The sequence below is a fragment of the Scyliorhinus canicula genome, chromosome 4 (genome assembly GCF_902713615.1).
Source record: "Scyliorhinus canicula chromosome 4, sScyCan1.1, whole genome shotgun sequence".
Classification (NCBI taxonomy): Eukaryota; Metazoa; Chordata; class Chondrichthyes; order Carcharhiniformes; family Scyliorhinidae; genus Scyliorhinus; species Scyliorhinus canicula.
Genome location: NC_052149.1, coordinates 123,298,371 through 123,325,779, shown reverse-complemented (window position 1 = coordinate 123,325,779; position 27,409 = coordinate 123,298,371). Strand labels below are relative to the sequence as shown.

General features: G+C 49.6%; 1 protein-coding gene across 1 annotated transcript in view; it reads right to left on the bottom strand.

The window, feature by feature from the left end:
- Positions 1–26,831, bottom strand: part of LOC119964237 (retinoic acid receptor RXR-gamma-B-like) — a 172,092-nt gene extending 145,261 nt beyond the window's left edge. Inside the window, exon 1 of the mRNA XM_038793519.1 lies at positions 26,665–26,831. Coding sequence (XP_038649447.1) covers positions 26,665–26,698 — 34 coding nt within the window. The 5' untranslated portion in view covers positions 26,699–26,831. The remainder of the gene's footprint in view (positions 1–26,664) is intronic.
- Between the last annotated feature and the right edge of the window lie 578 nt (positions 26,832–27,409).

The following is a 27,409-nucleotide window of genomic DNA, read 5'->3' as shown; positions in this document are numbered from 1 at the left end:
GAGCCTGCTCCGCCATTCAATACGATCTTGGGCTTCAACACCATTTTCCCGCCCGTATCCCATATCCCTTAATTCCCAGGAGACTAACAATGTGTCAATCCCAGCCTGAAATATATTCAACGATGGAGCATCCAGTCCCCTCTGGGGTTGAGTGTTCCAAGCTCAGTCCTAAATGATCGGCCCCCCCCTTATCCCGAGGACTGTGTCCCCATGTTTTAGATTTCCTGACCAGTAGAAATTCTCTCTCATGGCCTATTGGGGCAGGTTTAGCACAGTGGGCTAAACAGCTGGCTTGTAATGCAGAACAAGACCAGCAGTGCGGGTTCAATTACAGTGCCAGCCTCGCCGAACAGGTGGCAGAAGGTGGCGACTAGGAGCTTTTCACAGTAACTTCATTGAAGCCTACTTGTGACAATAAGCGATTATTATTATTTTATCAAGCCCCTTCAGGATCTTGTATGCTAACTAACGATTCTATCCCTCCTCCTGGGAACAATCTGAGATTCAACCAGTCTCTTCTCAACCTTGGGGTCACACTTGATTGCAGAATGATCTTCCAACCTCATATTCCTGCCATCGCTAAGATTGCCTCCACAACGTCATACAACTTTACAACCCGTCTCAGCTCATCTGCTGCTGAAATCCCCACCCCGGCCTTTGTTATCTCCAGACTCAAGTACTCCAATACATGCCTAGCTGCTCTCTGGGTACACCCAAAACTCTGCTGTCCCAGTCTGAACTCACACCAAGTCCATTCCCCTATCACCCCCCTGTGCTCACTGACCCATATTGGCTCCTGGTCAAGCAATGTCTCGATTTGAAAATTCTCATCCTTGTTTTCCAATCCCTCCATGTCCTCGCCCCTCCCTATCTCTGGAATCTCCTCCAGCCCCACAACCCTCCGAAATATCTGCGCTCCTCTAATTCTGGCCTCTTGTACATTCCTGATCAGAATCGCTCCCCCATTGGTGGCCGTGCCTTCAGCTGCCTGGGCCCCAAGCTCTGGGATTCCCTCCCTGAACCTCTCCATCTCGCTTTTCTCATTTAAGACACTTCTTTAAACCTATCTCTTTGACCAAGCATTTGGTCATCTAACAGATTGTTTCCGTCTGTGGCTCGGTGTTATACTTTGTAATGCTTCTGTGAAGCAGTACCTCAGTACCTTGGGACTTCTTTCATGTGATGTGGACATCGCTGACGAGGCCCAGTTTTTATTGCCCATCCCTAATTGCCCTTGAACTGAGTGACTTCTCCAACCATTTCAGAGGGGCAGTTAAAAATTTGATATCGCAGTGGGGCTGGAGTCACATGCGGGTCAGACTGAGTAAGGATGGCAGATTTCCTGCCTGAAAGGACTTTAGTGAACCATGTGGGTTTTTATGACAATTGATGATAATTTCATGGTTGCCATTGCTGAGGCCAGCTGCCTTGGGGACATTTGAACCTCTGGATACTAGTCCAATTGCATTACCACTACGTCACCATTTCCTTTTCACTTAAAGGTGCTTTATCAATATAAGTTAATGTTGAAGTTATTTAGACATCTGATTGAGATTAAAAAGTTAGGGTTGGATGAAGTCAGAAGGGGAAGGTTCACATGGAGCACCAGCAGGGGTCTGTCCGATGGCACAAATGGCCTGTAAATATGACGCAAATTCAGCATACTCCTCTGTAATGTCATGATGTCCAGATAATCCGATTTAGAATCATTAGTTGAGGACAGGACACCAGGGAGAATGTTCTGGAAGAGACGCCATAAGATCCCTTACATCTACCTCAGTTTGACGTCACAGCTGAAAGCTAACACCTCAGACAGTGGGCACTCCCTCAGTGCCAGTGCACTGTGAATGGCAGCCCCGATTCTGAGAACGAGTCTCTCGAGTGGAACTTGAACCCATCTCTGGGTGCCAGCGGGACTCACTGAACCATGGCCAGTGACTTAGCGGAGAACATTCCTGCATGACCAAGAACACCCTCATAAAGTCCCAGCTGTCCGGCAGTGAGCTGAAGTAGCGTTTTCCCATCTGATTTTGAGCACATCTATCAGGTTTCCTGTCTCGGGAGAGAGAATATGTATCAGATGGCAAAAATAATTATCAACAAATAGCAGATCAGGGACACCGAGAGCTTTGGCTCTTTAAATCTGGAAGGACAAATGATGAAGCTGCGAGCTGCAAACCCCCCCCCCCCCCCAAGGGATCCTATGTACAGGTCACAGAATCAAACAATGATATAGTAGAGAAGGGACGAGTCAGGAAATCGTGTCTTTGAAAAGATTTTCCAATTATTCCCCACTCTCCTGCTCTTACTCTATAGCCCCGTAAATATTTTCCCTTCAAATATTTCTCTAACTCCCTCAGGGCTGTGGTTATTGAACCTTCTCCGGGCAGTGCATTCCAGATCATAACTCCTTGTTTTTTATCTCTAAATCTCCCAATTCCTCCTTTGGTTCTCTCACCAATGAGCTGTCTCCTTTGATTATCATTCCTTCTTCCAGTGGGAACAGCTTTCTCCTATTTACTCCTATCGGGATCTCATTCGTCTCGATGAAATCTCCCCTCTGAGCCTTCACTGCTCTTGGGAAAACAGCCTTAGCTTCTCTAAGTCTGTCCCCATAACGAAGCCCTTCATCCTTGGTGCCATTTTGTAGATGTCTTCTTCAACCTCTCTCCAATACCTTTTAAATTAAAAAAAAAATGATTTACAGGATGTGGGCGTCGCAGGTTTTACCAGCATTTATTGCCCATTCCTAGTTGCCCTTCAGAAGGTGGTAGTGAGCTCCCTTCTTGAACCGCTGCAGTGCTCGAGGTGTAGGGACATCCACTGTGCTGTTAGGGGGTGGGAGTTCCAGAATTTTGCCCAAACGACAGTGAAGGAATGGTGATATATTTCCAAGTCAGGATGGTCAGTGACTTGGAGGGGAACCACCAGGTGGTGGGGTTCCCAGGTATCTGCAGCTCTTGTCCTTCTAGATGGTAGTGGCCGTGGGTTAGGAAGGTGCTGTCTAAGGAATCTTGGCGAGTTATTGCAGCGCATCTTGTAGATGATACACATGGCTGCCACTGTTTGTCAGTGGTGGAGGGTTTGAATATTTGTGGAAATGGAGCAATCAAGCGGGGCTGCTTTGTCCTGGATAGTGTTGAGCTTCTCGAGTGTTAGAACATAGAACATAGAACAGTACAGCACAGCACAGAACAGGCCCTTCGGCCCTCAATGTTGTGCCGAGCCATGATCCCCCTACTCAAACCCACGTATCCACCCTATACCCGTAACCCAACAACCCCCCCCATTAACCTTACTTTTTTAGGACACTACGGGCAATTTAGCATGGCCAATCCACCTAACCCGCACATCTTTGGACTGTGGGAGGAAACCGGAGCACCCGGAGGAAACCCACGCACACAGGGGGAGGACGTGCAGACTCCACACAGACAGTGACCCAGCCGGGAATCGAACCTGGGACCCTGGAGCTGTGAAGCATTTATGCTAACCACCATGCTACCCTGCTGCCCCAAAGCTGCACTCATACAGGGAAGTGGGGAGTATTCCATTACACTCCTGACTTGTGCCTTGTAGATGGTGGACAGACTTTGGGGGTCAGGAGGTGAGTTACTCACCATAGGATTCCTAGTATTTGACCTGCCCTGGTAGCCACAGTATTAATACGGCTAGTCCAGTTCAGTTTCTGATTAACGGTAACCCCCAGGATGTTGATTGTGGGGGATTCAGCAATGGTACTGCCATTGAATGTCAAGGGCGATGGTTAGATTCTCTTGTAGGAGATGGTCATTGCCTGGCACTTGTGCGGAGCAAATTTAACTTGCTACTTGTCAGCCCGAGGGTGGATATTGTCCAGGTCTTGCTACATCTGGACATGGACTGCTTCATTATTTGAGGAGTCGCGAATGGTGCTGAACATTGTGCAGTCATCCACAAACATCCCCACTTCTGACCATATGATGGAAGGGAGGTCATTGATGTAACAGCTGAAGATGGTTGGGCCTAGGACACTATCCTGAGGAAATCCTGCAGTGATGTCCTGGAGCTGAGATGATTGACCTTGACATCCTTCCGAAAGAATTCCAATCCCAGGATACTTCAACTGAGGCCTAACCAGAGGGTTATAAATGTTTAAATCCGGGAGTGACATAGAGGTCTACAGCACAGGAAAGACCCTTAGACCCATCGCGTTTGCGTGGTCAAAAACAGCCACCTAAACATTCAATCCCATTTTCCAGGACTTGGCCCATAGCTTTGAATGTCTTGAAGTGAAATGAAAATCGCTTATTGTTGCAAGTAGGCTTCAAATGAAGTTCCTGTGAAAAGCCCCTAGTCGTCACATTCCGGCGCCTGTTCAGGGAGGCTGCTACGTGAATTGAACCTGCGCTGCTGGCCTGCCTTGGTCTGCTTTCAAAGCCAGCGATTTAGCCCTGTGTTAAACAGCCCCTGGCATCGCAAGTGCACACCTAAATACTTATTAAATGTTATGAGGGTCTCTGTTTCCACCACCCTTTCAGGCAGAGAGTTCCAGACGCCCACCCCCTTCAGGGTCAGAAAGAATCTTCTCACATCCACTCTAAACCTCTTAACCCTTACTTGAATCTGTACCCCCTGGTTTGGGCAGCGCAGTAGCATAGTGGTTAGCTCTGTTGCTTCACAGCGGCAGGGACCCAGGTTTGATTCCCGGCTTGGGTCACTGTCTGTGCGGAGTCTGCACGTTCTCCCTGTGTCTGCGTGGGTTTCCTCCGGGTGCTCCAGTTTCCTCCCACAAGTCCCGAAAGATGTGCTTGTTCGGTGAATTGGACATTCTGAATTCTCCCTCTGTGTACCCAAACAGGTGCCGGAATGTGGTGACTAGGGGATTTTCACAGTAACTTGATTGCAGTGGCAATGTAAGCCTGGTTGTGACAATAAAGATTATTATTATTTATTCAGTCAGTTTGCATACAGTTTGGTAGCGTCCGGACACTTGACTTAACGATTTGGTCTCTGTTTTTTCTCTCTGCGAGTTTCTCCCCATTTCTACTAACGGTGCTAATTCAGACTGGGGCCAGGACCCTCCCCTTCTTGCGGCCACTGTGAGGTGAGGCTTTGTTGGGAGGCTATACAACATGCTGATCATTACAACACAACCGAATCCCAACATCCGAGCGGGAATGACTGGACAGTGATGTGGTGGACTCTCTACTTCACATGGCACCATGGGATCAGAAGTTGACATGTTGGGCCTCCACACCTCTCAAGCCCTCACCAGGCACGTCCCTGAGCCAATGAAACATAGCAACATGATCTGCATTTTGAGTGAGGAGCAGAGAGAAGGCATAATAACCCATAATGGCTCCATGTCCCTCTTTCTCTCCAGAAAGACAAGACAGCCTGTGTTGACTTGGCCTCTGAAAGGAAACTTGGAAGTATTGTGAACTGTGAAGTGGATAGTGATAGACTTCAAGAGGAGACAGACAGGCTGGTGGAATGGGTGCACCTGGCAGATGAAACTTAATGCCGAGAAGTGTGAAGTGATTCATTTTGTTCGGAAGAATGCCCAGGGACAATAGAAACTAAAGGATAAAGTTGTAAAATAGGGTGCAGGAACAGAGGGACCATGGCTTTTGTGTGCATAAATCACTTAAAGTGGCAGGACAGGTTGAGAAAGGCCTACACTATCCTGGACTTTAGAAAGAGAGGCATTGACTACAAAACCAAGCAACCTTTATGTAACATTGGTTCAGTATCAACTGGAATGTTTGGCATGATTTGACTGGAAGAATTCTATGTCTGGTTTTGGGCGTGTTTAGCGGAGTGTTTCTGCGCGGCTGCAACGCCAAGAAACACCCCACTATTCAACAGCACTTTGCCGTTTTTTCTGGTCTTGAGGAGTTTCTCTCCACGAAGGCCACACTTAGGGTGCGATCCTCCGGCCATGCTGCGCTGGAAAAGCAGCTTGTCATGGCGCAGCATGGCCGATGAAAGCCGGGAGACCCCGCTCCTGGGATCTACCCGGCTCACAACCCTTTACGAGATTCAATACAATCTCGCGAGACTTTGCAAGGAGAATCCCGGCGGGATCACTTTTTAGCAAATCTGCATATTAGAGTGGGGCATTAAACCTGATTCCCAAGGTACCTGATGCTTTGGGATTCTCGGGCGAACACCATTTGGTACTGGTCCCCGCAAACGGGGACAAGATAGAATGGCACTCGTGAGGGTCTCCAAAGGGACTGGAAGTCTCCAAAGAGTACGGAGGCCCCCGCTGCATGCCCTTTGGGCAAGGTGGTGCCCTGGCACTTCTGGTGCCACATGGGTACCCTGGCAATGGCATCCTGGCAGTGCAACTGGAGTGCCAGCCTGGGAATGGTTCCAGAAATAAGAAACTTTCATTAAACGTGGATGGATTGGAGAAGCTGGGGTTGTTTTCCTTGGAGAAGAGAAGTTTGAGAGGAGATTTGATGGACCTTTTTCAAAATCATGAGGGGTCTGGACAGAGTAGAGGGAGAAACTGTTCCCTTTAGTGGAAATGTTGAGAACCAGAGGGCACAGATTTAAAATAATTGGCAAAGGAACCATTGGCGTTATGAGGGAAAACTGTTTTCTGCAGCAAGTGGTGAGGATCTGGAATGCGCTGCTTGAGAGTGTGGCAGGGGCAGCTTCAATTGTGGCTTTCAAAATGGAATTGGATAAGGGCTTGTGGAGAAAGAAAATTGATGTCGGAGTGAGCTAGTTGCATTATTCTTGCAGAGAGCTAGCATGGACATGATTGGCCTCCCCTACTGTGCTGTAACCATTTTATGATTCGATGGCCAAACTCCCGCTCCCCCCTCCTCCTCCCTGCCTGAATCCCACCTGCTTCCCATCCATTCATTTAACAAATGTCCATTTTGATTCTCCTCCAGTGGCTGGGGTTACACAAAGCACAGTGAACATGAGACTGTGCTTTCATTACCTTATTAAATTAAGCGATATTGAGTTCTCCCATTGTGTCTCGTTTACACAGCCCTTTCCCATTCACATTCACTTGGAATCAATGTCCAATTTATACCGGGATGCCCCCGACGTCTCAATGAAACCGAATCCCACAGAATCAAAATGAAACTGAAGCATTTTGATCTGTACAGGGACAAATTAAAGGGGAAGGTACCTTCATGAAAATAAAGTGTTTGCCAAACTGTTCCTTGCTTTCTTACAATCACGTTGACGTTTGTCGGAGTGAACAGTTTGTAAACAGTGGGGTCAGTGCTGAAGCCATTATTCTTCTCAGTATAAATTGCTGAAACATAAATCGAGGTAGTAGGTGACTGAGAGATGACACAAAAATTAAAAGGATTGTTTAACTGCGAACAGGACGACTGGAAGTTACTTCAGGCCGATGTAGACATGTTAGTCAATCAGGGTTAAGTAGAACTTACATTTTATCATAGAATCATAGAATTTACAGTGCAGAAGGCGTCCATTCGGCCCATCGAGTCTGCACCGGCTCTTGGAAAGAGCACCCTACCCAAGGTCAACACCTCCACCCTATCCCCATAACCCAGTAACCCTACCCAACACGAAGGGCAATTTTGGACACTAAGGGAAATTTATCATGGCCAATCCACCTAACCTGCACATCTTTGGACTGTGGGAGGAAACCAGAGCACCCGGAGGAAACCCACGCACACACGGGGAGGATGTGCAGACTCCGCACAGACAGTGACCCAAGCCGGAATCGAACCTGGGACCCTGGAGCTGTGAAGCTATTGTGCTATCCACAATGCTACCATGCTGCCCCTTTATTATTATATTTATTTTAATTATATTGTGCTTTTCACGACATCCCCAATATATATGACAGCCAACTGAGTACACTTTTTTTTAAACTGTAGTCATTATCTAATAATACATTGCAGCAGAACAATCTTCCGCAAAAAGCAATGTGTTAATGGCCAGATCTTTTTAGTTATCGTCCAGAGGATGTGGGCTTCACTGGCTAGACCAACCTTTGTTGCCCATCGCTAATTGCCCTCGAGAAGGCGGTGGTGAGCCGCCTTCTTGAACCGCTGCAGTCCATGTGGTGTAGGTGCACCCACAGTGCTGTTAGTGAGGGAGTTGCAGGATTTTGACCCAGCGACAGTGAAGGAACGCCTGATATATTTCCAAGTCAGGATTGGGAGTGGCTCACAGGAGAACCTGTAGATGGTGGCATTCTTTGTGTGTCTGTTTCCCTTTGTCTTTCGAGGTGGTAGAGGTCACGGGGTTCGGAAGCTGCTGCCGAGTTGCCATGATGCAAATTCCACGTGGCTGCCCCTATGTGTCGGTGATGGAGGGAGTGAAATGGAGGGAGTGGATGTAAAGATGGTGGATGGGATATCAATCAATCTGTTTCAGTGAATGCTGGTTAGAATGCCATGAAGAACTGTTGCCCTCTTTCAATTGTGCCACTGAATAGTGGGCAGGAAGGGTCTCAGTTTAACATCTCATCTGAAAGACAGCACCCCTGACAGTGAGGTACTCCCTCAGAGCTGCCCAGTAGTGCCAACCCAGCTTCTACGCTTGTGTTTCTCGAGTAGGACTAGCACCAATGAGCTTCTGGAGGTCAGAGTTATCTGCTCGGCCAGGCTGGCTCCCTGAGGATGAGGGCATGCTCAGTGAAGAGGGGATTTGAAAAGAGATGGGGGAGTCCAGACAGGAATGTGAGGCAGGTGAGAAGAGTTAACACTTTACTATCAATACTGCAGAGAACTAGCTAATAGGGTGGTGCTGATTAAAATGGGAAAGTGCACAGAAGGTGCAGTGATGGAGTCTAGTAGCAAGATGAGACTATCGGGGCAGAAAGAAGTTTCCGACTGTCTGCCATCAATTGTTTTTTTACACGGCTCATACATGTGCTTATATGTGTTGCACCTTATAAACAAGTAAATATGGTAAGTATTATGAATATAATGGTCACATTTTTTTTTGCTGATTGAGATGAAATGTGTAACCTGCTATAACCGTTGTAAAATGATGGGCATCAATGAATTTAAAGGGCTATTTCGTACTTGTTTCTGAATGATCTCTGAATTTCAAACTACGCGCCGCCAACCTCTCAACTCAACTAAGGATGGCCTGGTTGAAATGCTGACCTCGCCTCATTCCGAGAATATACAAAAGAAAACTTTAAATGACAAGATGCTGAAACATTCTCAATCTTCCACTCCCTTTGACAATAATCTCACACCCCCAACTCTGCACCCCAACCCCCCCACCCCAACTCTGCCCCCCAACCCCCACCCCAACTCTGTCCCCAACCCCCCCACCCCAACTCTGTCCCCAAACCCCCCACCCCAACTCTGTCCCCCAAACCCCCCACCCCAACTCTGCCCCCCACCCCAACTCTGTCCCCAACCCCCCCAACCCCACCCTAACTCTGCCCCCCACCCCAACTCTGCCCCCCAACTCTGCCCCCCAAACCCCCACCCCAACTCTGTCCCCGAACTCGCTCTGAATGAGTGACAATTTCAGTTTTCGAAATCCTGTTAGAAACCTTGGTAATGTCATCCTACAAACATGATTTTTTGCCAGCAGAGTTATTTACTCAGGGCTTCACAACTCTGAAGAAGCAAAGGTTTGATGTCCCACTTTAGTTCCACCCATTTCAAATGCTGGCAACGGCGCACAAACAAATCTTTTAGCAGCTTCCGACTAGAGTCCAATGTTTCTGTCAAGTTAATGTGAGGAAAACACACCTCTGAAATGCTGTAAAACGGGAGGAAGCTCTGTTAAGAGGCCAAGGTCCTCTGTACAGCTCAGGTTGCACGTGAGTGGGACGGGTGCCAACATAACTACCTCTGGAAGTTCATCGAGTTACTGCAATGAAGCCAGGAAGATAAGGCTTGTATTGACAGAGCTCTTTAATGCAACATGAAACTACATTTGCACAGCATCTTCAGAAACATTGCAGGGCATGGGACATACAACGCATTACCACTGAACTACCATAGTGTAAGGAAGCTAGCCAATGTACGAAAAACTAATGTTCACACCAGCCACTTGTGCTAGCTAATGGCTGCTACAGCTTTGTGTAGAGTCTAACCACATCCGCGGCTCAGCAGCCCTATAGGCAAAATTGAAAATGAGAAAGAGTGATGGGAAGACTGGGATTGGAGGTAAGGGATTGAGAAAGATACTAATTTATTTTTTAATCCGTTCGTGGGATCTGGGTGTCACATGCTGGGCCAGCATTTACTGCTCATCCCTTATTGCCCTTGAACTGAGTGGCTTGTTAGGCCATTTCAGAGGGCATTTTAAGAGTCAACTATGTTGCTTTGGGTCTGGAGTCACATGTAGACCAGACCAGGTAAGGACGAGAGATTTCCTTCCCTGAGGACATTGATAAACCAAGTGGGTTTTTACAACAATCGACAATTACATACTTTGGTTCTGCCTTCACAAAGGAGGACACAAATAACACGTCAGAAATGTTGGGGAACACAGGGTTAAGTGAGACAGATGATCTGAAGGAAATCAGTATTAATAGGGAAATGGTGCTGGGGAAATTGATAGGATTGAAGGCTGATAAATCCCCAGGGCCTGACAATCCACAACCCAGAATACTTAAGGAAGTGGCCCTGGAAACAATGGATGCATTGGTGGTCATCTTCCAGGATTCTACAGACTCTGGAACAGTTCCTGCAGATTGGAGGGTAGCTAATGTAATTCCACAATTTAAAAAAGGGAGGGAGAGAGAAAACAAGGCATTATAGACCTGTCAGCCTGACATCGGTAGTGGGGAAAGATCTAGAGATCATTATAAAATATTTAATGGCAGAGCAGTTATTTTTTGAGAGTAAGAATAGGGAACGAGACCTGGATGTCATTGTACCCCAGTCGCTAAAGGTAAGTATGCAGGTGCAGCAGGCAGTAAAGAAAGCAAATGATATGTTGAACTTCATAGCGAGGGGATTCCAGTACAGAAGCAGGGATGTCTTGCTGCAATTTTACAGGGCCTTGATGAGGTCATACCTGAAACATCGTGCACAGTTTTGGTCTCCTTATCTGAGGAATGATTTTCTTACTATAGAGGGAGTGCAGTGAAGGTTCAGCTGACAGGTTCCTGGAATGGCACAACTGGCATAGAGGAGATATTGGGTGTGGTTTTATGGCCACACTGTGCCTGAAAAGCAGCTCGCTGCGGCTTTAATGTGCAGGTTTCGGTGTCTGAGGCGTGGGATCTATTTCATAGAATCATTACAGTGCAGAAGGAGACCATCCGGCCCATCAAGTCACCCTCTGAAGGAGCGCACTACCTCGCCCCAATCCAATCCCATTGGGTCGGTTTGGATTCTATTCGCTGGAGTTCAGAAAAATGAGGGGGCTCTCATAGAAACCTATAAAATTCTAACAGGATTATACAGGGTAGATGCAAGAGGGATGTTTCTGCTAGGAGGATTGTCCAGAAGCAGGGGTCACAGTCCGATGACTGAGACAAGGAGAATTGTCTTCACTCAGAGTGGTGAGCCTGTGGAATTCTTTACCCCAGAAAGCCAAAAGTCAAAACCTTGTGGTCATGATCTACTGGTCACGTTGCGTCTGAATGGGTGGGCGGCATGGCCGGTAGATGCCGGGAGTTGCCTCCCGACAGCCAGTATGCCTCGCGAGGCCCCTGGGTGGTCAGGGACAGGACAGGGCAGCCCCCCCGGCCCTCCCCCTTGAACGTGGGCACCTTGACATTGCCACCTGGCATTGACATTGCCACCTTGACATTGCCACCTGGCATTGACATTGCCACCTTGACATTGCCACCTGGTATTGACATTGCCACCTTGACATTGCCACCTGGCATTGACATTGCCACCTTGACATCGTCACCTGGCATTGACATTGCCACCTTGACATTGCCACCTGGCATTGACATTGCCACCTTGACATCGCCACCTGGCATTGACATTGCCACCTTGACATTGCCACCTGGCATTGACATTGCCACCTTGACATCGCCACCTGGCATTGACATTGCCACCTTGACATTGCCACCTGGCATTGACATTGCCACCTTGACATTGCCACCTGGTATTGACATTGCCACCTTGACATTGCCACCTGGCATTGACATTGCCACCTTGACATTGCCACCTGGTATTGACATTGCCACCTTGACATTGCCACCTGGCATTGACATTGCTACCTTGACATTGCCACCTGGCATTGACATTGCCACCTTGACATTGCCACCTGGCATTGACATTGCCACCTTGACATTGCCACCTTGACATTGCCACCTGGCATTGACAAGGTGCCTCGGTGGCACTGCAAATTCGCATCGGGGCGAGGGAAGGCAGGAAAAGGGGACCCCATAACCTTGGAAAGTGTGGGGTAATGCCCATGTGTGTGGTGGGTGATGTTGCACATGGGTGGGTGGCCCACTAACCCACTTAAGAGATCGGGTCATCCTTTCAAATTGGCGGCTTGATCTCTGAGGAGCCGGTCTGGCCAGCGAGTTCAGCACCCCAGTTTTAAAACGAGTGATAAAAATTATTCGAAGTGTGGGCTTTAACCGAGGGAAACTCTCCAGGGCCCAAAAAAGTGACTGAGGGTGGAATTTACCGGCTCTTCACGCCGGTAGTACCCTCCGGTCCCACTGACAGTGCACCCCCGCCTCAGATTTTCCGGCGACTTGAGGTGCATTCAATGGAAAATCTTGTTGACAACAGTGGACCAGAAGATCCCGCTGGAGGGCCGCGTCCACTGCTGAAAAACGTGCGGCAGGTTGTGCAGAAAGTCCCTCCAAAGTGTGTTAAATAGCGGTGGGGAACTCGGCGAAAGCGCCAGGGAGAAACTCCCAGCGAAATCCACCACAAGTGACACTAGAAACTTTTACGTTACATCGCCCCCGGTATGGTTTCAAGAAGGATTTAGATATAGCACTCGTGGCAAAAGGGATCAAAGTATATGGGTGAGAAGGCAGGAACAGGTTACTGAGTTGGATGATCAGTCATGATCATAATGAATGGCATGGCAGGCACGAACGGGCCGAATGGCCTCGTCCTGCACCTATTTTCAATGTTTCACCATCTACCATGTTGGGATTGAAACCCGAGCCCCCATAATACAAAAGGGATTTAGTGGAAGTTGGGTTTGGGAAAATATTGATGTCACCTCCTCCCCCAAGCACTTGTGTCCTTTTCGATTGTACATTTGGTGTATTGTGGCAGTGAGGGTATTCAGTGTAAGCAAGAATATTTCCAGAACACCTTTTTGCGGTCAGGAAACTGGGAGTTTCTCTTTCCCTCTTTGTATCCAGCTCGACTCAGATATCAGGAGAACAATGTTAGATAGCTACATTCATTCTGTTGGCAGGACTAATCGTGTGGATCATCGAGGGGTTGTGGAGACAATATTGTGCCCAGCCTGATCACTTAGGGTGGAGCAAAGTAGGTCAGGTGTCTGTTCACCTGCTTAAGGGAATGCTGGGTCAACTGGATCCCCCTTCCAATAAGAAGTTAGCAAAAGTAGAGGTAAACCCATGTAAGGCATAGCCCATGCTAGTGTTTATGCTCCACAAGAGCCTCCGCCAACCCAACTTCATCTCACCCTATCAGCATATCCATCTATCCCTTTCTCCCTCATGTGTTTATCTGGCTTCCCTTCATATTCATCAACGCTATTCACTCCACTTGGTAGAGAGTTCTACATTATAGCCAATCTCTAGTTAAAGAGATTTCTCCTCAATTATTTATTAGATGTACTGACGACTACCTTATGTTGATGGCCTCGGTACACAGCACCTACACAACGACGAAGCAGTCCACTACACCCATCCACCCACCTCTTCGGGCTAAATGTCACGCAACCTAATTGTAACAGGTCAATACGCCAAGGCCCACTCAATGAATATGAGTATGTAACAGTCTGAGATACAAAATAATTCCTGTGAACTCGGACAATCTAACCTCTATCAGCTGAGGCTAGAGTCAGAGAAAGAGTTTGCATTTATTTAACCCCCTTCACAACCTTAGGACGTCTTTGCAGCCAATGAAGTACTTTGTTTTTGAAGCATGACCACTGCTGTGACCAACACCTTTGGTGATGCCACATCTGGAGCACTGTGTGCAGTTCTGGTCTCGACAGAAATTATATCCTTGTATTGGAGGTGGTACAGTGAAGGTTCACTAGATTAGTCCCCGGGATGAGAGGGTTGTCCTATAATGAGAGGCTGAATAAATTGGGTTCATATTCTCTGAAGTTTAGAAGTATGAGAGGCGATTTCTTTGACAAGCATGAAAGAGCGGATGCTGAGAGATTGCCCCACCAGCGGAAACAATCTAAAACACGGAGTCTCAGGGTAAAGGGATGATCATTTAGGATTGAGATGAGGAGAAATTTCTTCACACAAGAGTTGTAAATATTTGGGATTCTCGATCCCAGAGGGTTGTGGATGCTCCATTATGGAACACATTTCAGCCTAGGATAGACAGATTTTTGGTCTCATAGGGAATCGGAGGAAAAATAAGGGAACAAAATTGAACTGTTACATCGCTGGAAAACCATGAGTTGATTGAAGTAAGGAAAAGTAAGGACCAGCAATACTCAGCAGCCAGAGAGTGGCGGAAAATAACGAGTGTGGGCCAGGGTGTAAAACAGAATGGCGAGAGCGCAAAAGTTTTCTTGGTGAGTGATGGGAAACAGTGAGAAGTAAAACAGTGTGGAGAGTATGCAGAGAGAGATTGGGAATGGGTGACCACCAGACAGTCAAGTAGCTTTTCCCAGGGGTCAGCGTTGGGGCCCTTGCTTTTCCTGATCTATTTGAATGATTTAGAATTTGGTGTACTGGGCACAACTTCAGAATTTGTGGATGATACAAAACCTGGAAGCATTGAGAGCTATGAGGAGGATGGTGTCTAACTTCAAAAGGGCATAGTGAAGTTATAGAATGGGCAGACAAGAGGCAGATGAAGTTCAACACGGAGAAATGTGAAGTGATTCATTCTGATCGGAAGAACATGGAGAATATAAAATAAAGCACAACTCTGAAGAGGGTGCAGGAGCAGACAGACCTGGGTGCATGTGTGCACAAGTCATTGAAGGTGACAGGGCAGGTTAAAAACACAATTAATGAAGCTGACAGTATCCTGGGCTTTATTAACAGGAAAATAAGAGTATAAGAGCAAGGAGGCTATGTTCAATTTGTTTAAGACACTAGTTCAGCCTCAGCTGGAGTGTGTCCAGTTCTGGGTCCACTTTAGGAAAGAAGTGAAAATATTAGAGAGAGAGCGGAAAAGACTCACAAGAATGGTTCCAGGAACTTGAGTGATGAAGATAGATTAGAGAAGTTGGGATTGTTTTCCTTGGAGAAGAGAAGGTTGAGTGGAGATTTGATGGAGGTTTTCAAAATCATGAGGGGTCTGGAGAGAGTAGAGAGGGAGAAACTGTTCCCATTGATGGAAGGATCAAGAATAAGTGAGGACAGATTTAAAGCAATTGACAAAAGAAGTCATGGCGACATGAGGGAAAGCTTTTCCTCATAGTGAGTGGTTCGGGTCTAGAATATTCGGTGGCAGAGGCAGGTTCAATCGAGACAGTCAAGAGGAAATTAAAGTGTTATCTGAAAAGGACAACCATGCAGGGTTACGGGGAGAAGGAGGGGGAATGGCACCGAGGGATTGCTCATTCATAAAGCCAGTACAGACAAGATGGGCCGAATGGTCATCTTCTGCACAGTAACAATTCCATTAAGGGATACGGTGGTGGGTGGGAAAATTGAGTTGAAGCCCAAGATCAGTCCGGATCTTATTGAATGGTGGAGCAGGCTCGATGGGCCGAATGGTCTACTCCTGCTCCTATTTCTTGTGGTCTTCTGTTCGCCAGAGAAACCCATTTGGCTTCCATCATTGCTCCTGGCAATTTCTGCACTGTGGGAGTTACCTCAAGGGCACTGCAAGTCTAAATGAGGGAAACTCAGGGCAGTCCTTTTGTAATATCAGTTAATGGAGTCAGCCTTGAGCCGTGGCAGAAAGGGAAGAGAAATGGACAAAAATGATTACCATCACTTTTCCTTGTTGGAGGGCGGTGAGAGGGAGAAATAGCCATTTCCAGAGTGAGACAGTAAGGAAATACATCTCCATATTTTTTGTCATGTGCCTCAGAAACGTTCTTTGAGAACAGGCACAGAATCATTTGGAGGTGGTGTTTATATTGCAATGCAGGAATTGCAGCAGCCAGTTTGCACACAGCAAGCTCCCACCAAAAGCCAAGGTGATTAACGGGCAGGTAATCTGCTTTTAGACATCCTGGTTGAGGGACAAAATATTGGTCAGGGGAGAGCGCAACCGCTCTTCTTCAGTTAATGGTTGAGAGCGTCTATGTTCACCCGAGAGGGCAGACTGGCCTTGTGCCATCTCATCTGAATGACCCTGACACTGCAGCACTCCCACAATATTAGCAGTGTCACTTCAGATCATGTGCTTGAGTCTCTAGTGGTGGCTGGGGGGAATACGGGAGTGGTTACGGTGGCGGGGGGCTCACATCCATGACCCTTTGACTCAGGTGCGTGTGTAACATTTGAAATAAGAGCAGAATAAGGCTATTCGGTCCATCAAACCTGCTCCACCATTCAATAAGTTCATGGCTGATCTGTTAGTATTTTGAATTCCACATTTCCTGTCTGCCCCTTTTGACAACCTTTGATTCCCTTGCCTAACAAGAAACAATCTACCTCTGCCTTAAAGGTATTCAATATTCAATTGCCCCCCCCCCCCCCCCCCCCCCCCCCACTGTCTTCTGAGGTAGAGTTCCAAAGTCATACAACCCTCTGGGGGAAACATTCTCCTCATCTCTCCCTAAAAGGACGACCCCCAACTTTAAAACAGTGAGGCATGTTGACCAAGTGACAGGACATGCCAACACAAACAGGACCCGATCGAATGCAAAAAAAAAAAGCCCTTGGTTTGCATAAACATGAAATCAGTGCAGGAGGTGGACATTTGCTATCTGCTTTTCATTCCTCGGACTTTCAATGCAGCCATTTCCTAAAATCAGCCAGAGATGCTGACAGAACACACAAAACAACTGTACTCTTTGGAAAATGGCACGGTCCTTGATGGTAAATGGCAAAAAACGTTCTAAGCATTAACCCTCCCGTAGAGGTTATGGAGATGGGGGGTTCGCGTTGGGGGGCTCCAGCGAAAGGGACGCCATTTGATGTCCCGCTATACTGAGGAGTTCTGGCGAATGGAGCTCCTCAGTGCAGGAAACGAGGCATTGTGCGGCCTCAGCTGCATGTTCCCCGCTGAGGCTCCCGATCGAATCCGAGTCCCGTTTAAACATGCTTGCCATGGGACTTTGATCCCATCTAGTTAAATCGCACCCGTAGTGTACCTGGCCGTCCAGAAGGCATTTGATATCATGCCACATGAAAGGTAACATCCCATGGAATTAGGGGTAATTTATTAGCTTGGATAGAAGACTGACTAAACAATAGAAGGCAGAGAGTCGGGATAAATTAGTCTTTTTTGGATGGCAAGCTGGAACTAGTGGGTGCCACAGGGTTCGGTCCTTGGGCCTCAACGATTTACAATTGATATAACAATTTGGATACAGGGACAGAAGGTTCTATAGCCAAATTTGCAGATGACACAAAAATAGGAGGGAAAGCAAGTTGCAATGGGGAAATATGAAATTTACAAATGGATATTGATTGGTTAGGTCAGTGGGCAAAAGTCTGGCAGATGGAATTTAACGTGGATAAGTATGAGGTTACCCATTTTGGTTGGAGGAATGAAAAGGCAAATGATCTAAATAGAGAGAAACTTCAAAATGCTTCGATACAGAGGGATTTGGGTGCCCTCATGCACAAATTGCATAAAGTTAGTATGCAGTTATAGCAGGTAATAAAGCAAATGCAATTTTGGCATTCATTGCTCAAGAAATAGAGTATAAAAGTAGACAAGTGCTATTGCAACTGTGTAGGGCATTGGGAAGATTGCATTTGGAGTACTGCTCAGAGTTTTGGTCGTCTTGCCTGAGGAAGGACATAAATGCGTTAGAAGTAGCATAGTGACTTCCGGTTGCGGCTATGACCAGCTAAGTCGCACGTTTGGCTGCTCCTGCTACAAATGTGTTTTCGGGCCGATTGGAGGGCCCCAACGGCGCTGTAAGGACAAATCCCGGTGGGGGAAGGCTCCCTGAGGAGAATCAGACCAACTTTATGGTCGGTACCCGGAGTGGGGTGGTAAAGAAAGCAACAGCAGCTCCCAAAAAAAAGCGGGGGAAGAAGACCAAAATGGCGGCCGGTGGCGCACCCGAGGAATGGAGGAAATGGGCGGAGGAGCAGCAGGCCGCTCTCCTGCGCTTCTTTACGGAGCTGAAAATGGAGCTCTTGGAGTCAATGAATGCGACGACCACCAGGCTGATGGGAGCCCAGGCGACCCAAGAGGCGTCGATTCGGGAGCTGCAACAGGAGATGACTGTGAGGGAGGAGGAGGCCACGGTCCTCGTGGGAAAGGTAGAGGTGCACGAGGCACTCCACCTGAAATGGCAGAGCCGTTTTGAGGAGCTGGATACCCGAATGAGGCGGAAGAACCTGAGGATCTTGGGCCTGGCAGAAGGCCTGGAGGGGTCAGACCTCCCGGGATATGTAGCAGAAATGCTGAGCTCCCTGATGGGGGCAGGGGCCGTCCCTTCGCCCCTGGAGCTGGAAGAGGCCTACAGGGTCATGGCTAGGAGGCCAAGAGCAAATGAGCCCCCGAGGGCGGTGCTGGTGCGGTTCCAGCGACTCAGCGACCGTGAGAGAGTGCTGGAGTGGGCCAAGAGGGAAAGGAGCAGCAAGTGGGAGAATTCGACGGTGAGGGTCTACCAGGACTGGAGTGCGGAGGTGGCAAAGCGGCGGGCCCGGTACAACCGGACGAAGGCGGTGCTACATGCAAAACGGATCAGGTTCGGAATGCTGCAGCCAGCGCGCTTGTGGGTCACCTACAGGAACCAACACCACTATTTTGAGTCCCCAGAGGAGGCGTGGGCCTTTGTACAGGAAGAGAAACTGGACTCGAATTAGACCCAGGGGATACTTGGCGGCCGTAGCCGCTCGGGTACTTTCAGCTGAATTCTTTGTTTGGATTTTGAACTCTTGCTGTGGTTTTTCTTCTGATGTTTTTTCCCCCTTTGCCAACTTCCCTTAGTTATTGTTATTGTGGTTATTCATGGTTATTTATGGTTATTTATGCTGTTTGGTAGAGGGCGACTGTTAAGTACATTGTTATTTGTTATTTATCTGTTATTTATAATGTTAAGTTGGGGAGGTGGGACGGGGGGGAGAGCAGATCGGGGATATGGGCCCCTAGGGGGGGTTCTTTTACAGGCATGGACGGGGACGGGGGTGGAACTGAAGATGGCGGGGTGGGGTGTGGCAGGGCGAAAGCGCGGGCTTTCCTCTGTTTTCCCGCGCGCGGGGCAGAGGAGGGGGGAGGGGAGGAGTGCGGGGCGTGGCTAGCAATGGCGACCTTTCCCGCGCTGGAGCGGGGCCAGGGAGGAGTGGCAAGGGGGGGGAGGCCCCCCCCCCGAGCCGGGGGGAGTCGGAGTGTGGCAGGAGCAGCCGGGTCAGCGTGAACCAGCTGACTTACGGGAGTACGATGGAGGGTACATCGCGGCTAGGAGGGGTCCTAGCCTGGGGGGGGGGGGGGGGGGGGGGGGGGGGGGGGGGGGAGGGGGGTTAGGGAGGGACACCGGGTTGCTGCTGAAAAGACCAGAAACGGGAAGTGGAGGACTGGAGAGGTGGGGGGAGGGGGACATCGCCATGGGGAGCGGGTCAGAAGGGGAGGGTCGACCCGGGGCGAGCAGGGAACAGGACATGGCTAATCGGCAGGGGAAGGGGGCGGGTCGTCCCGCGACCCGGCTGATCACTTGGAACGTGAGGGGGTTGAATGGGCCGGTCAAGAGATCAAGGGTATTCTCACACCTGAAGGGACTGAAGGCTGATGTAGCAATGTTACAGGAGACCCATTTGAAGGTAGTGGACCAGGTTCGCCTGAGAAGGGGGTGGGTGGGACAGGTGTTCCACTCTGGATTGGACGCAAAGAACCGGGGGGGTGGCGATTCTGGTGGGAAAGAGGGTGTCGTTCGTGGCGGAGGAGGTGGTGGCGGATAAGGAGGGTAGGTATGTGATGGTGAAGGGTAAGCTGCAGGGGGGGGAAAGTGGTGATGGTCAACGTATATGCCCCGAACTGGGATGACGCGGGTTTTATGAGGCGCCTATTGGGCCTCATTCCGGGACTGGAGGCAGGGGGCTTGATCATGGGGGGGGACTTTAACACAGTGCTGGACCCCGGGCTAGACAGATCGAGCTCAAGGACCAATAGGAGGCCGGCAGCGGCAGAAGTGCTGAGGGGGTACATGGAGCAGATGGGAGGAGTAGACCCATGGAGGTTTGGTAGGCCGAGGGCGAGGGAGTATTCCTTTTTCTCCCACGTCCATAGAGTGTACTCCAGAATCGATTTCTTCGTGTTGAGCAGGGGGCAGATCCCGAGGGTACGGGAAGCTGAGTACTCGGCCATTGCGATCTCTGATCATGCACCGCATTGGGTGGATGTGGAAATGGGGGAGGCGCGGGACCAGCGCCCGCTGTGGCGGCTGGATGTGGGGCTGTTAGCGGACGACGAGGTGTGTAAAAGGGTCCGGAAGAGCATTGAGAGCTATCTGGACTTGAATGACACGGGTGAGGTGCAGGTGGGGATGGTCTGGGAGGCCCTGAAGGCAGTGATCAGGGGAGAGCTGATCTCCATAAGGGCGCACAGAGAAAGAAAGGAGAGGCAGGAGAGGGAGAGGCTGGTGGGGGAGCTATTGGAAGTGGATAGGAGATATGCGGAGGCACCAGAGGAGGGGCTGCTGGGAGAACGGCGCAGCCTGCAGGTCAAGTTCGACCTGCTGACCACCAGGAAGGCAGAGACGCAGTGGAGAAGGGCACAGGGCGCGGTCTATGAGTATGGGGAAAAGGCGAGCAGGATGCTGGCACACCAGCTTCGCAAACGAGATGCGGCTAGGGAGATTGGGGGAGTGAAGGAGAGGGGCGGGAAGGTAGTGCAGAAGGGGCAAGAAGTGAACGGGGTCTTCAGGGATTTTTACAAGGAGTTGTATCGGTCTGAGCCACCGACGAGGAGAGGGGGAATGGAGGACTTCCTAAACAAATTGAGGTTCCCAAGGGTCCAGGAGGGGCTGGTAGAAGGGCTGGGGGCGCCAATAGGGCTAGAGGAGCTAGTCAAGGGAAAAGGTCAGATGCAAGCGGGGAAGGCGCCGGGGCCAGATGGGTTCCCGGTGGAATTCTATAAGAAAAATGTGGACTTGGTGGGACCGGTACTGGTACGAGCCTTTAATGAGGCGCGAGAGGGGGGGGTTCTGCCCCCGACAATGTCGCAGGCTCTGATCTCCCTGATATTGAAGCGGGATAAAGACCCCGTGCAGTGCGGGTCCTACAGGCCTATCTCGCTTCTGAACGTGGATGCCAAGTTGCTGGCAAAGATCCTGGCAGCTAGAATAGAGGATTGTGTGCCGGGGGTAATCCATGAGGACCAGACGGGGTTCGTGAAGGTGCGGCAGCTCAACACGAACGTGCGGAGATTGCTGAATGTAATTATGATGCCGGCAGTGGAGGGGGAGGCTGAGATAGTGGTAGCGCTGGACGCGGAGAAGGCATTCGATAGGGTGGAGTGGGAGTACCTGTGGGAGACGTTGGAACGGTTTGGTTTGGGGAAGGGTTTATTAAGTGGGTGAAGTTGCTCTACTCGGCCCCGACGGCGAGTGTAGTGACAAACGGGAGGAGGTCGGAGTATTTCGGGCTCCACCGAGGGACCAGGCAGGGATGTCCCCTATCCCCCCTACTTTTCGCACTGGCGATTGAACCGTTGGCGATGGCACTGAGGGGTTCAGGGGGGTGGAGAGGACTGACTAGGGGAGGGGAGGAACATCGAGTATCGCTGTATGCGGATGATCTACTGCTGTACGTGGCAGACCCAGAAGGGGGAATGCCGGAAATAATGGAACTATTAGCAGAGTTTGGGGACTTTTCGGGGTACAAACTAAATTTGGGCAAAAGCGAGGTTTTTGTGATACACCCGGGGGACCAGGGAGAGGGTATTGGGAGACTCCCCTTCAAGCGAGCAGGAAAGAGCTTTAGGTACTTAGGGGTGCAGGTGGCAAGGAACTGGGGGACCCTCCACAAGTTGAACTTTTCCAGGCTGGTGGAACAGATGGAGGAGGAATTTAAGAGGTGGGACATGGTACCGTTGTCGCTGGCGGGGAGGGTGCAGTCAATCAAAATGACGGTCCTCCCAAGGTTCTTGTTTTTATTTCAGTGCTTGCCCATCTTCCTCCCTAGGGCCTTCTTCAAAAAGGTGACGAGTAGCATCATGAGCTACGTGTGGGCGCATGGCACCCCAAGGGTGAGGAGGGTCTTTTTGGAGCGGAGTAGGGACAGTGGAGGGCTGGCACTGCCCAATCTCTCGGGGTACTACTGGGCGGCAAATGTGTCAATGGTGCGCAAGTGGATGATGGAAGGGGAGGGGGCAGCTTGGAAACGAATGGAGAGGGCGTCCTGTGGCAACACAAGCCTGGGGGCCCTAGTAACGGCACCATGGCCGCTCCCCCCCACGAGGTACACCACGAGCCCGGTGGTGGCGGCCACCCTCAAGATATGGGGGCAGTGGAGGCGACATAGGGGGGAAATGGGAGGTCTGTTGGCGGCGCCAATAAGAGGGAACCATAGATTCATCCCGGGGAACATCGACGGGGGATTTCAGAGCTGGTACAGGGTGGGCATACGGCAGCTGAAGGACCTGTTTATAGAGGGGAGGTTTGCAAGCCTGGGAGGGCTGGAGGAGAAGTTTGAGCTCCCCCCGGGAAACATGTTCAGATATTTACAAGTGAAGGCATTTGCTAGGCGGCAGGTGGAGGGGTTTCCCCTGCTCCCCAGTAAGGGGGCGAGTGATAGGGTGCTCTCGGGGGTCTGGGTCGGAGGGGGGAAGATATCAGACATCTACAAGATAATGCAGGAGGCGGAAGCAGAATCAGGGGAGGAGCTGAAAGCCAAGTGGGAAGGGGAGCTGGGAGAGCAGATAGAAGACGGGACGTGGGCGGATGCACTGGAGAAGGTCAACTCTTCCTCCTCGTGTGCGAGACTGAGCCTCATTCAATTTAAGGTGCTGCATAGAGCTCACATGACGGGGACAAGGATGAGCCGGTTCTTTGGGGGTGAGGACAGGTGTGTCAGATGTCTGGGAAGCCCAGCGAACCATGTGCATATGTTCTGGGCATGTCCGGTGCTGGAAGGGTTCTGGAAGGGGGTGGCAAGGACGGTGTGGAAGGTGGTGGGGTCCAGGGTCAAACCAGGATGGGGGCTTGCGATCTTTGGGGTCGGGGTAGAACCGGGGGTACAGGAGGCTAGGGAGGCCGGAATACTGGCCTTTGCGTCCCTAGTGGCTCGACGAAGGATATTAATTCAATGGAAGGACGCGAGGCCTCCAAGCGTTGAAACTTGGATTAACGATATGGCTAGCTATATTCAGCTAGAAAGGATCAAATTTGCCCTGAGAGGGTCGGTACAGGGATTCGCCAGGCGGTGGCAACCTTTCCTTGACTTTTTAGATCAGAGATAGACGTTCGGGGTCGTGGCAGCAGCAACCCGGGGGGGGGGGGGGGGGGGGGGGGGGGGGGGGAGGGGGGGGGAGGGGAGGGAGGGAGGGGGGGGGGAGGGGAGGTGGGGGGCAGCAAGGGTCGTGGGGGGACATGCACGACTGTAACGCGGGCAAGTCTGCTCGCTGCTCATGTCTGAAACTGTAGGCTGCCTTGTTTGTTAAGGTTGCCTGGGGGGGGGGGGGGGGGGGGGAGAGGACTGGTGCGCGCGAGAGGGCGGGCGAGGGAGGGACATTTGCCTAGAGGGATTGTGTTGTAAATAATTTAAAAATTAGTAGGGGTAAATGTCTGTATGGAAAAACTCTTTCAATAAAAATTATTTAAAAAAAAAAGAAGTAGCATAGTGGTTATCACTATGGCTCCACAGGGTCCCAGATTCGATTCCTGGCTTGGGTGACTGTGCAGAATCTGCACGTTCCCCTCCTGTTTGCGTGGATTTCCTCCGAGTGCTCCGGTTTCCTCCAACAAGCCCCGAAAGACGTGCTATTGGGTAATTTGGAGATTCTGAATTCTCCCTCTGTGTACCCGAACACGTGCCTGAATGTGGCGATTAGTGGCTTTTCACAGCAACTTTTTAAAAGAGAAGATTCCAGTGATGAAAGACTTGACCTATGAACAGAGATTGAGCAGTTTAGGTCTATACTCGCTGGAATTTAGAAGAATGAGGAGATCTAATTGAGGTGTACAAAATGCTAAAGGGGATTGACAGGGTAGACGTAGAGTGGATGTTTCCCCCTGTTGGACATTCTAGAATAAGAGGCCATAGTTGAGTGCCAGATTTATAACAGAAATTAGGAATTACTTCTCTACCCCAGAGTGGAATGGATGCCGGAACACCAAACAAATTTAAGGAGGAGATAAATGGGATTTAATTAGTAGAGGGGTGAAGGTGAAGGAAGGTGGAGATGAGATCAGCCACGATCGTACTGAAGGCCGGAGTAGGCTCGAGAGGCTAGATTGCCTACTGCTGCTCCTCGTTGTTATATGTTGGCAGTGCAGAACTTGAGTATTGCTGAAAGAAGAGATTTTGTCAGAGTCTTTTGCCTCACACTCATCAGGACTATACAAGAATACCAAAATCAGGGGAAGCAACAAGCTTATACTGTATGAGAAGAGAGTGCTGATTGTTTGACAAGTGGACTCTGACGGGTCGAGGTCTTGCCAATCTATATGGAAAAACGCAGTCCCAATGAGTGTCAACACATTAAACATAAATGTAGGAAACTAAATGATTTTCTGCTGGGCTATTTTTTGAGGCTGGTGGGACAAGCCTTTACTAGCCGCTGCCATTTTATAGAAAAGCTGCCTTGGTCTCAAGTTGTGTCGATTTAGACCAGTTTCCCAGCATGCAACCCCACATCCTTTACCCCAGGATGTCAAGTCCTGTACCTTAACACCCAGAGTTATAAGAACACAAGAAATGGAAGCAAACATTTGGCCCTTTGAACCTGCTCTGCCATTCGATATGGTAAGGGCTGAACTTTCATCTCGACTCCACATACAATTCCTATACCCCCCAATTTCCTTAGTAACCGAAAATCTATCGAACTGTGTCTCAACGACTGAATATCAAGGCCTCGGTTGAATGTCTGGGTGGAGTTTGCACTTTCTTCCCGTGTCTGTGTGGGGTTTCCTCCGGGTGCTCCGGTTTCCTCCCATAGTCCAAAGATGTGCAGGTTAGGTGGATTGGCCATTCTAAATTGCTCCTCAATGTCCAAAGATTAGGTGGGGATATGGGGATAGGGAAGGGTAGTGGGCCTGGGTAGGGTGCTCTTTCAGAGGGTTGATGCAGACTTGATGGGCCGAATGGCCTCCTTCTGCACTGTAAGAAATCTGTGGTTCTATGGCTCTCCGGGTAGAGAATGCCAAAGATTCACAGCCCTTGAAGCACGGAGATTCCCTCTCCGCTCATTCTCAAATGGCTCACCCTTTATTCTAGACCATGACCATATGTTCCAGATTCCCCAGGGGGGGGAAACGTCCTCTCACCCATCCGGAGATCACCTCTCATTCTTCTAAACTCTAGGAAATAATGTCCCTGCCGACTCAATCTCTCCTCATAGCATAATCCCCTCATTCCTCTTCCCCGTGCATGCAAACATATGAATTAGGAGCAACAGTAGGCCATTTGGCCCCTCGAGGATGAACCGATTGTGGCCTCAACCCCACATTCCTGCCTACCCCTGATGACCTTTGACTCCCTTGTTCGGCAAGAATCCCTCACCTCTCCTTAAAAATATTCATTGACCCTGCCTCCATCGCTCTCTGGGAAGAGAGTTCCAAAGATTCACAACACCGAGGAAAAAAAATTCTCCTCATTCTGTCTTGAATGGGAGACCCTCTTATTTTTAATTGCAACCCCTAGTCCCAGTCTCTCCCACTATGAGGAACATACTCTCAGCATCCACCCTGTCAAGTCCCCTGAGTATCTTATTTGTTCCAATAAGGACACCTCTCAATCTTCTAAACCCCAATCTATATAGGTCCAACCTGTCCAACATTACCTCGCCTTTGATAGTAGACCCACTGCAGGCTCAATTTTATCAACGCAAATCCAAAATTAAACACGGGACAAATCGTGAACACTCACGTATGCAGACTCCGTCAAAAATCCTTTATAATTTGAAACAGCTCTATTAAATCTCCCCTTAACCTCTCTTCCCATTTCAAAAGATGCTCAGGCGCATTTATCCTGGTTGGGCTGGGGCTTTGAGTACTCATAGAAGACTCACAGTTTGCCCGGTGAGGGGAGGGGGGGGGGTCTGCACAAAGCCAAGGGCTGGCAGGAGAAACCCAGAGCAAAAGGTGGACCCCACAAGGACGTGCCAAATCAACCCGGCTCTCATAGGTCTACACTTTAAAATAGTGTCAACAGCACTGGAACTGCTAACCAAGAATCAGCTCCTCGTCCTTCTATGCAGAAAGGGCAGGGTAGACGAGAGCCTGAAGGAGTGCAAGCCCGTTCCAGAGAGTGCCATTCCCTTTCGGAGCTAAGGCTCCCCTTGAGAAAGTCTACACTGACTGAGTGGTGCTTACCATAGGTGGAGTGGAGGGTCCAAAAGTCGTCCATTATCACGCATGGGCTTTATGGCTGGATACCAGATGGTTAGATTGTGAAGCTGTTCGAGGAATCACCAGGAACACCAATCGCCAGACGCAAGTTGTCAGCTCGACTCTGCAGGAGAGACGAGCCAGGAGAACACGTGTTTGAGCTCTTGACAAGGAAGGAAAGGCCAGCCTCACGATTAGAAAAGCAGCGTCATATAGACATCGGTATATATCTAAAAAAAAAACACGGCACCACTGCAAACAGGAGAGATGTGCACAACTGATCAAAGGTCATGGGCATTTGCGGGAAAATAATAATCCAAATCGAACGGCCTCTCTCTTTCCTGCTCCAAAGTTTCCCCGGGAAGATTGAACGATCCTGGAGGGGAAAATTAAATGCAGGCCAACACTCTATCTCTAAATCCAGTGCCTCAGCATTCTTCACAAATCCAGTAATTAAACCTGCTGTCACAAATCAAAGCCACACTCTGAACGCCAAGCACCCTATCTCCACTGTGGTCAATGATTAAACTGTACACATGTCTGCAGTGTACATAAACAGCCTCAGATCTTACCAAGCTCCGTACAACGCTTTCATTCCATGCCCTCTGTCCTCCCACCTCTCCTTCCTCTCCCCCCCCCCACTGGGTAACACATGCTAAAGTAGCTTAAACTATAAAAAGATTCGGGAGATCTTATTGCATTAAGCGTAAATATAAATGCTCAGATTTCA